Genomic DNA, 10824 nt, shown 5'->3' with positions numbered 1-10824 from the left:
TTTACCAATTGATTTATTTCAAAAGTGGGTTTTGCCCCAGTTGAAGCTTTACAGCCCGTGCTGTGCATCACACTCTCAGGAAGGCAGGCTGACTGCAATAAAGCAGATGGCTGTTTGCCAGGAGTGAGTCGCTCAGTTTCTGTAATTTACCCTTCCTTTTCTTTTTTTTTTTTTTTTTTTTTAAACGGTTTGGCTTGGTTGGGTTTTTAATCAGAGCCAGCCTTTCTCCAATAGCCTGTTCTCCCTTGCGCGCCTGTGTTTGTGTGTGTGTGCAGGAGAGAGGGAGGCAGAGAGAGAAGCCGTGCCTGGGCTATGCTGACAGACGACTTTTTCCTCAGTTGTCAGGTTTCAAGCCTGTCGGCAGCGCTGCTGGTAAGTGGAAAAAAAATAATGCCAGGGCGGGGAGAGCGAGGCTGACCCGTCGGGGAGCAGCCCGGAGGGACCGTGGGCTGCCACTCGTGCAGCGGCGGGCAGCCTCGTAGGCAGCGCGGAGCCCTGGGACCCGTGCAGCTGCCCGACTCCCCGGCTGCCCGTGCAGACAGCTCACTTGTCAGCAAGGGATTTTCCTCCCCTCCTCCTTTGATAAAGATCCCTCACCTGGTATTACTGATTGTACCCTTGGCTTATTGTAAAAAAACCAACCAAACAAACAAACAAAAAAAAGGCAAAAAAACCCCAAGGGAAAAAGGAAAAAATCCGTGTGGGTTTGCAATCTGGAGATGAGCCTCTAATCCCCTCGGTCAGCCCGAGGATGGTGGCGTGCTGGTGCAGCTGCCCCCTGTGTACACCTGAGAGCTTGTGGGCTGCCCACGCGGCCCCGCTCGCTTGCGGGGAGGGGGGAGAAGTGGCTGCCAAAAATGTTGGCTGCTCCCGGGCAGCGTTAAAGGTGGAGTGTGTGCATGTGTGGGGGGCAGCATCCGTCCTCGCCGAGCTTTAACCAAAGCGGTAACCTGCAGCTATGGAGTCACCGACTAAGGAAATCGAAGAATTTGAGAGCAACTCTCTGAAATACCTACAGCCAGAGCAAATAGAGAAAATCTGGCTTCGTCTCCGAGGCTTGTAAGTAGTACTTTTTTCATATCCTTCTCCGGTCTCCTCCCATTGTCAAAATTATTGTAGCACTTTCTTTTCCCTTTCTTGCCACTACCTTCAAAATCTCCCAGGAGTTTCCACACCTGTTCTCCATAAATACAGTGACTTAATCCTAGCAAAAGATCCATTTGCTTCCTTAAATTGAACTGCTTGTTACATTGAACAGACGTTTTCCAGTGGTAATCTAGAAATGTCATTAATGAGGCATTGTAAGATATAAGCAGTTACTGAGATGCTCATTACTTTAGCTGCTATACTAGAAAAGTTTTGTTATAGCCTGAATGGTACTTAATTGGATCCTCTGTTTTTAATAATCCTACCCTTAGATGCAACATACAGAAGACTTTTTTCCCCCTGTAAATGAACACCATTTCTGGCACTGACATGGTTAATAAGGACAAAATAGGCAGAGAAGGCACAATTGGAAAACATTTCTAACAGCATTTGTAATGGCAGCAAATTCATGCTCCACGGATTGGATTGTACTTATTAATTTATATATTAAGCCTTATTTGCCATGAAATGATGGGATATTGCCTCCTGAGTAGAAAAAAAGTATCTGTGCTTAAAGAAGAACTTGGCACTGCAGAAAAGTAAAAGTTTATAGGCTGTAGAGTTTGTGTAGCTTATTTAGAGTCAATGTCTGGCGTCTTTTTCAGATTCTCAGTATGTAAAATACTGTCTACCAGCAATAAGATCCATTACTGGCAGCAAAGCATTTATTTGCCCATCAGTTTTTGGCCAAAGCAAAGAGAAGCATTACCACGTTAAGCTGCATCCCTCCCTGTGTTCAGAACTGTTTGTTTTGTTTCTTCAGCCTCACATGTTAGAGTTATTAAAATTTCAGCCCTCGAGGGAAAGGGGGGAGGGAAGGGAGCAAGGAGGCTAGAAAACAGCAGAAGTAAGAAAACGTAGAAAGAGTAGGCTAATAACTGAAAACAAATGGGTCCAAGTTAAACCTGAGTTGCTCTTCGAGTGTTATTTTATGTGAGCAGCGATGGCATATTTTGTAAAGCATATCCAAAACTTCTGTAGGACTCCAAGCAGTCTGAGACGTGCATGAATATGTATTTCTTTCAAGGCATCACTCCAGGAAGCCTTTTTTGTGAAGGAACTTAATCAAAGTAGATGACAGCTGTCTTGTAAGCCTTCCAAATACAACAGCCACACAAAACAAACCCTCTTATTTTCAAGTCTGTGCCATGCTGTAGTATTAGGAGTCCTTGAATTTCTGTCTAATATGGAGTTTAGGAGCATGCTGATTCAGATTCCACCTGAAGTTCATAGACAATTCTTCAGCAGCGTTGTAGTTCAGGATCTCTCCTGCTGTTAGTACAAGGCAGTGTCTGCATATTATACATCAAGCTCCGGTCTCTTCTACCTTTTGGAAATTTGGCAAAACTGTAAGACTTATTCTAGATATGTAATAACTAAACCTCAGGCTGTTTTTCAGTATAGCCCTCTCTGTTGGCGGTGTGTGTGAGTGTAACAAACACATCCTTTCTCCTTCTGAGTTTCAAGGTTTCTTTGCCTAAAGAGGAGATAGATTTTCTGTAGAATTCTTGATCACAAGATGAAAACTGAAATGTGTTCTGCTCTAATTAAAGACTGTAGAAGATTTTCCATTCCCAGTCATTTTATGGAGGCTTTTAGTGCATGCATACGCACATACACAAACTGGTTTCAAACTGAGATTTGGCATCAAGTTTCATGGTTTTTCTTGTCCATTTTTATGCATGCCTATATGTGTAAGAAGAATGATTAGATGTGCAGAGCCATCTTAATTAACTGTTAAATAAGATGCTTTATCCTGGAGAGATTACATACTACTTGAGAAGATACCTCTCTCCCCTGCCCCTGGTACACCAACAGCCATATCACACAGGAATTAGTTACAAGGCACAACAGAGCTACCAGAGCAGTGTCATACAGGTAGTGAGAGAGAGCACGCTGATGGCTGAAGCTGCCCGGGGAGTTGTAGTCTGCAGCAGGCAGACTAAAATACCCAGCAGGTAATTTGGTCCTGACACCGCTTCTTAAATGAGAAGGGCTGTGATGATTTAAACAGTCTCACGTGCTCAGCATTGGGTTGGACATCTCCTTGGTAGGACTTCACCGGTGGCAACTCTGGTACCTTCCTCCCCGTCTTCCCACCCCCAGTGCCAGCTGGTGTGTTTACTCACCGTGACTCAGTGGACAAACCAACATTCATCACCTCTTGCAATACCAGGCTTTTTCAGGGGGCGGGGAAGGGGGCTTTTTTTAATTTTCACCCCATCTCAGCCTGCTTGGTTTGAAGGGAATGGAAACCCAAAGGCTGCAAAGGGGTGATTAAACTGAGGCTCTTTCCAGACTCCCGTAATGTAGTGTGTTTTCTGCTTAAACAAGTCTGGTGAGGGCTTTTTTGCCATGTGCCTGGTACAGTTCTGTCCCGCAGGATGGTTGGCCTTTGGAGGTTTGGGCGTGGGGTGTGTATATTCAAGGAATAGGGAGGTCTTTTGGATAGCATGCGAAGGGCAGGTTTTTGTGAGGCTGAAGCCAGATGTCGCAACATGAGTCATGTGTTGCTGTAAGAGCCAGACAAGATATTGCATTTGTCTCTGGAGTGCAGTGGAAGGATTTCCTTCTCCTTTCCCTTATGTATCTCTCCAAGATGTGGTTTCTTGGTCAGGACAGCCTGGTTGCTTTGTAAGCATGGCAGTACGAGGCGATGGTCCTTAGGCCATATACAGGTTCCTTTTGCTTTTACTGTTTAAGAATGAGCTAAAATACTAATGCAGTAACATTACTGAAATGTTTTTACTCGACATATACCTATTCATGGCTTAATGATTCTGTGCAGCAATTTATAAGAGAATCAAGTCAGTGGACCTATAGTGTTTTCTCAGGTTTAAGGGAGCATGATAAACTGCCTCCCTGGGCAGTAAGTCATCTGTGGCAAAACATTTGGGTGTCTCGAACCAGGGATCTATGAAATAAATGTTGTATTTTATACATGACCTAGTAGATATTAATTTAGGTTTAATCACAGCTTAGAAAAGAATCTTTTAGTGGTTTATTATTAATAAACTTTTAGGAAAGGTTTCTGAACAAGCTGTTTCCTGGGCAAAGGTACCATTAGAGGTATACGAAACTGTCTGGGGAAAATCTTGAAAGTTGAGAACTGATAATTTTGCACTTTTTTCTTATGTCATGCCAGAATGTCAGGGAGAGGTTTACTCCAGATTTCTCCTTGTAGGAGCTCCCTCTAGCAAAATGGCTGCGTGCACCGGACGTGCAGCCATCAGGGTTCTGTCTTCCCTGGGAAGGACCGCACCAGCTTTTCCCTGCAGCAGGGACCTCCCAGAAAGAGACACACTTCTGAGTTTCATCGTCATCATACATGAATTAGACTGGAGCAGCTTCACATCCCTTCAGGGATATCTCAGATAGGGCTTTCCCTCTGGGCTGCCAGGGGGCTGCCTGCCTCCCAGGAGTGCCACTGGGCCTAAGTGGTGCCTCGCCACCACCCTGTGCCTCCCTGTCCCCACGAGCACACACACGCTCACTCCCTGGCTGCTGATGGGCTGCCAGCCGCCTCTGCACACTGCGGGTGTATACATGCGCTCCTGCTGAGCATGTGTTTAATTCAGGAGCGGATCTCCGTGGTTCCTCGGCTGCTGCGGGGCTGCGGCAATGTCTGTTTGTTTCCTCACGTGGGGCCTGCCTTTGAACAGTTGCCTCTTATTCCCAAAGAGTGCTCACCCACAAAGGCTGACAAGCTCAGCCTGCAAGAAACTATGTTGCTTAAGGATGTGTTGATTGTTTGCTTATGGCTCTCAGTAGCTGCTGCTGCCAGAAAAAGGGTCTTGAGTCTCTTGCTCTGTTCTGTCTTCCTTGTCCCATGGATCCTGTCCAGAAGGCAGTCTTTTATTCAGACTTGCCTTATTCAGCTCCAGGCTTGGACACTGTATACATAGGAGTTACATATAAGTCTGCCCTCTACTCTCCTACGATTGCTAATAACTCACTCTGTTAAGCTCAGGACCTTCTGCTCTGCAAAACGTATTGGTTAAGATTAGGTGGGACCCATTACAGGGCACTGTTAGCAGCAGAGCTTGGAGACCCGATTTCAAAATACGACTGCATGGTTGCTTTTCAAGCTGACGGTTTAGGGCGGTATGAGCAGTGGTGGCTGCGTTGAGGTGTTCTTGTCTTAGCACTTGGAACCCTAGCTGTGGGACTATGAACTCCCATCTGTGACTTAGCTCATGAAGCTCTTAAAGCTCCATGAAGTGGCTTCAGTTACCTCCCGATTTCTCAAGAAGTGAGAAAGCACTGAAGCCCTTTTCAACAGTAGGATTAGGTGTCGTGTCTGACAGCATTGAAGAATGCAGAGGCATATATCCAAAGAGATTTGCTAGTTTCAGTAGTGATGTGCTAGTTTACAGCAGCTGAAGCCACAGCTTGGAGATATTTTCAGTTTGATTTTTGTTGCTTTTATGCAGAAAAAGAAAATCTTGGTTTCTAGCTGTTACAGTAGTACCAGCATCACTGGCATCTGCTGGTACCCCTGCAATGCTTTAAGCATTGCAGAAGGAGAGGAGAGAAAATGGACTTTAACCTTCTTCCCAGTAGCTGGGATTATAATGTTAAATTGCTAACTACATAATAAATCCCTTCATTCTCAGTGTAGTACTTCTTCATGCTGCCAAAGATGACATTACAAACAGTAGCAATCTCTGAACTGCGACTCAAATGGAGTTCTTGACTTTGAACTCATTTTTTTGGACTCTCCTGCTCAAACCTGTCAATGTAGAATTGGTCTAAGAAATCTGATCAGGAAAGAAGATAAGATTTACACATGTAAATCAGTGTCTTTGAAAACTTCATGGTTTTGCTGAAGATCTGGAACAGTATTTCAGCACTTAGGGCATATCCTCAGCTTCCTCTGCAAAGCACTGTGCATCCTATTGACAGTGAAGAGGTCCCAATGCAAACATTTGTGTAAGATCCAGATTTGTTCTTGAAGAAGATGGTGAAGCAGCAACTGATTTCAGTGGGAGAACATGGAGCCTTGGTGACTGAAGACGATCTGGCAAGTGTTAAGAGTGCCACCACTCAGTTATCTGTTTCTCTGTCTTATCTGTACGTGCTCTATGATATTTTTAGGTTTCCTTAGTTGAAAAGTGTCATATACAGAACAGCTGGTTCTGCCAGTGACAGTATCCTGATCTGCTTCGTTTTCATTCACGTGGCCATCGTAAACAGGAAAACAGAGAGCTCCCTTCAATTCCAGAGGCACACTCTACACAGTGGGCTTTGTCCCCAAATATTTTAGCTGGCAGCAGATAGTAGAGGTTAAAAAAGCCCCTCAGAAAGCACCACTTTGTTAGGAAATGTGTAAATTAGTTTTCAAGTGGAAAATATGAATATACTAATTCGTTTCTGGAGGTGAGAGAGGCACTTGGGCTGTCTTTGGTCTTGGTTTCAGTTCTCCTGAACCTCTTGAGGGTCTAGGTTTAAACTGAAGCCCTGTTCGCTCTGGGAGCAGAACTGAGCTACCTTCAACCGCATTTAAATACAGCTGCTGCCACCCTGTTTCTCGTTCAGCTTTCCTAATGAGCATAGGAAGGGATTATTTGTCAGAGAACCATGTCAGGAAACCTCTCTGTAGGCCGCTTAGGTCTGAATTTCGCTTTTCCTGTGGTTGTCACGATTCCTAGAAGGATTAAGAAGGTCTTACTGGTTAGCGAGTGGGTGCTGGGTACGTGCTGGAGGCAGCAGCGGCTCAAGCGTGGCTTAGAGATTCTTAGTTTGGGTGAGCTACTCTGTGGGTACGAATGACTCAACTAGTTTTAAGGTTTGTCGGGGCCTGGTTGATCCATAATATTGTTCTCCCTGTAGTGTGAAGAAGGGCTGAATTTTACCATTAGACTAACCTGTAACAGCTGATTTTATACTGCCTGCAGTATAGTCCTTGGTGGATCAAGGGGAACAGGAGAAATGCTGCCAGCTGCTAATCTCATGCCTGACAAATGGACAGAGGAGAGAATATATTCTGATAAATAGCAGAACAACAACTTCAGAAAAAGTGAATTAAAAAGTACTGTGTTTGGAGGTGTAGTAATTCAGTAAACTGATGCATTTTGCCACAGTCCTTCTGTTACTTTGTTCCACCCGGTGACTTTTATTTGAATCTTAAATCAATAGATGAGTCCTGTAGGTAACAAAAGAGAGAAGACTTCATGTTTAATACTAAAATGTTGACTAAGAAATAATATACACTCTCTAGTTTTTGCCATAATCATAAAAAAGCTTTTATTCCTCTGTGGGTAGTAGAAATGAATCATACCTGCAGCCCAAAAAGCAATTATTTATTTCAACAGTCATAAAAAGAAGACTACAGTCTGTTGTAGAAGAAAGGGGCTCCCTTTGTAATAGTAAATTCAGTGCTTTTCAAATATCACTGCTATAAAGCTTGCAATCCTGCATAGGAAACAAGGATATGAAAAAAGTTATTTTGGGGAGGATGAATTTAAAACTCGGGTCAAAGGGAAATTAAGAGTCTCTTTCTGGAATTCTTTTTTAAAACTCTCTTAGTGGGATAGGAGTCCATACAGAAAGAAATAAAACCCGATGGAAGACAGCACTGAAAAATCCTCTGCATGTGTGTGTGCATGTTTTAAAGGCTGTGAGGCCAGCTCATCTCCTAATCTGCCAGCTTTTGGTGGATTCAAACACTATATTAAACCTAACTCAGCCCTTGAAAGGATTTTTATTTAGTGTGTTTCTTTTTCTTCCTGCAATTCATGTGAGATTTTCCTGCTCCATTCTCTCTTGTCTTGTTCCATCAAAAAACCACTTCAGCCCCTTCAAAATACTAGAAATGGTCTGACTCTGATCCTGACTGGTAGATGAGGGAAGATTGAGGTTCACATATTAGGGCTGACCCATTAAAACACTATAGCAGCTGTGAAACATACCTCTATAGATGCAAATTGCTCTCAAAACACTGGGGATTTGGATAAAGCAGCGGCTTTCTAGAAGGGCTTGTTTGGATTCGTAAGGCTGTTTTTGATCTCCTGAACTGTGCTGTAAATACTGGAAAGAACGACCTCATTGATACCAATGCGTTTGCGGGGGTGAATTAGAATCCAGTTCCTAGTCTTTGGAGTGTTATTTTGTTTGTTTTCTTTGAAAAGCTAGGTTTTCCAAGTAATTGATGGCTTGAGAAAAGTTGTTTAGCCCCATGACGGTGCAAAAATTTCTCCAACAGTGTTAAGCTCAACTTTGTGCTTAAATTTGAATTGTAGCTGAGCAATAGTCCTTCCTCCAGCAGACTCAGTACTGCTCCAGGCCTCTGCCAAAATTTGTCTGCAGTTGTCTTGGATATTTGAAAAGCAGATTCATTTTGAAGGTGTGATTATAAATACAAAGAAACCAGAATTAAAATTTTGCAATAGATTAAGAGTGCAGCTCAAACTCTGGTGAAACTGGTTGTAATAAACTCAGCTGGTTGACTTCAGTGGAATCAGGATTCCTCTAAAAAATTGGTGATGTCCATGTTGGGGATTTTTGAATTTTCCTGGCCAAGAAGGAGGGTGCAAAAGTCTCAAAGAGCCATAGCTCTACATGGCTGTCAAGAAGAGGTTTGAAAGGCTGTGTGTCTGCCAAGGAGTCCAGTTCATGTCACAGCAGTCTGCCTTGCCTTCTTTGGGAGGACCTCCACGCCTAGCAATTGGTGACATTGGGTAGAGAAGTCCATGTGATCTCAGGCATGCAGCGGGAGAGGAGTGTCATAATCTTTCTTGGAGAGAGAGATGTAGGAGAGAATTTAGTTATTAAGATGCATATAGACATGGATGGTAAGTTCCATGCTTTTCTACCATATCTGTCAAGCTGTGGAGTCATTTTGTTATTAATGTGACACTTTGAATGGCTATTAGTAGGTCTGTGTCATCACTTTAGGAGTGATTTCTTACACTCCTAGGGACAGATACTGTTCATGCACAAAACTCCTAGGCAAGACAGAAAGTTGCACAATATCCATCTGTAGCACGAATCCTGGCTTGGCGCAAATCTCATTTCAACACCAAGAGTAGCACAAATTAAACATAAGATCTGTGCAATTTTTAACAGCTAAGACTGTACAGAGCCCTTGAGCTACAGCTGTGGCATGCAGGGAGTCCCTGCAGAGCGCATGGCACAAGCTACAGCAGGCATCCAAGGGCAAAGGAGCAGAAGTAGAGCATAAACCCCCTTGCGAGGCTGAGCAGTTCAGATCATTGCTGTAAATGATGCTCAGATCACACTTCCTCCCATGCCTCCTGTGGAGCAGCTGGTTTTCTGGGATTCATTAGCAGTAAGCAGTTACTGGTGTCTGCTAAGCAGAGAGTCTGAATACACAATTTAAATATGCTCCTATACACATATTGATGCAGCAGGGACAGCTACAGTCAGATGGAAGAACTCTCTTTTTTCAGACTTGCTTGAAAAGTGAAAGGAGAGGAAGTTGTGGGGGTTGACACTGGGAGGGGAGAATTGGGACATCATCTACAAAAGAGCATACTGACTCATAAAAGGGGTGGAGAGGAGAACCAGAGAGCTTAAAAAAAAAAAAAAAAAAAAAGGTGGTGGTGGGGAAAGAGAGAGTCCTGTGAGTTCTTTAGGTCCCTACATGTAAACATTTGTTAGATTTATTTACTTCCAGATTAAAATAGCTCATGGCACAACATATATGCAAGTCATTTAGGAGTTTGAGTTTTGCTGAAAGTCACAGGGACAAGGGCTGCCTTTGAGGGCATTTGAAAATGTCATCCAATCTGTAGCGCAGTATTTTTTGCCTCACTCAGATTCTAACAGGAGACCTTGAAGGAATGCCTGGATGCTGCCAGAACACCTCTGGTTATAAATGCTGCACAAAACACTGCCTCTGTGTCACCTTCTGAGCATGTCTTTATTCAGGTGAATGAGAGTCTCTTCTTCAGGAGGCCATTGCTTTGTTTCTTTAGAGGGTGGGGGAACTTTCTTGGGTATCTTGGCCACATTCTTGTTGTAACACCAGTCAAATTCTCCCTCCCAGTGTTCCCGTTAATGTTGTCTGGGCAGTCATCTTTGCTTTCCATCTTTGCACTAGTGTTCCAGGTGCAGAGATCCTACAGATTTGGATGCAGTTTGACTGGATGTGTAGATGAAGTCATTCATGTCGTACAGAGAGCATCTTTAAAGTGCTTTGCAGAGAAAGGCTTTTGTATAAATGCTCAGCGATCTCTAGAAGACCTGTTTCTAATTAGCTTGACTGCAGTGAAGACATCTTCTTGCAAATGGAGAAGAATGAAATTCCTGAGTTATGCAAATTTGCTGAATAACTTGGAGTAAATTATCATAATGGTCCCACCTAGCCTCACAATCTATGAAACATCAAATTGCCTTTTGAATTACCTATTTACCTTATGGAGGCAGATCTGCTCCTCTTCTGGGCCAGAGGCAGGGAACTTGGCTCCTCCCTTACAGCAGCCAAACTTTTAAGAACTAGAGTCACTGTTGCAACCATGGCACCTGATATGTGGAAAGGACAGGACTTGCTTATTTAAATACATCTTTATATCTGAGGCTTCTGAAGACATCCCCCCCCCCCCCCCCCCCCCCCCCCCCCCCCCCGGTTGCTGTGGCATCTAGATGCTTGTGAGACAGCTGGTGACAGCATGGAGTAGGGCCTTAAGGAATAGAAATCTCGCACAGCCTCCTCCA

General features: G+C 43.8%; 1 protein-coding gene across 1 annotated transcript in view; it reads left to right on the top strand.

Annotated features, from left to right (window-relative positions):
* Positions 1-318: 318 nt before the first annotated feature.
* The window catches only part of PDE1C (phosphodiesterase 1C), a 215853-nt gene continuing 205347 nt past the window's right edge, over positions 319-10824 (top strand). Inside the window, exons 1-2 of the mRNA XM_050915808.1 lie at positions 319-372; positions 957-1059. Of these exons, the coding sequence (XP_050771765.1) occupies positions 959-1059 (101 nt within the window). The 5' untranslated portion in view covers positions 319-372; positions 957-958. The remainder of the gene's footprint in view (positions 373-956; positions 1060-10824) is intronic.

Source organism: Gymnogyps californianus, chromosome 2 (genome assembly GCF_018139145.2).
Source record: "Gymnogyps californianus isolate 813 chromosome 2, ASM1813914v2, whole genome shotgun sequence".
Lineage (NCBI taxonomy): Eukaryota > Metazoa > Chordata > Aves > Accipitriformes > Cathartidae > Gymnogyps > Gymnogyps californianus.
Note: the sequence above shows the minus strand (reverse complement) of the source record. Positions and strands in the feature narration are given on the sequence as shown.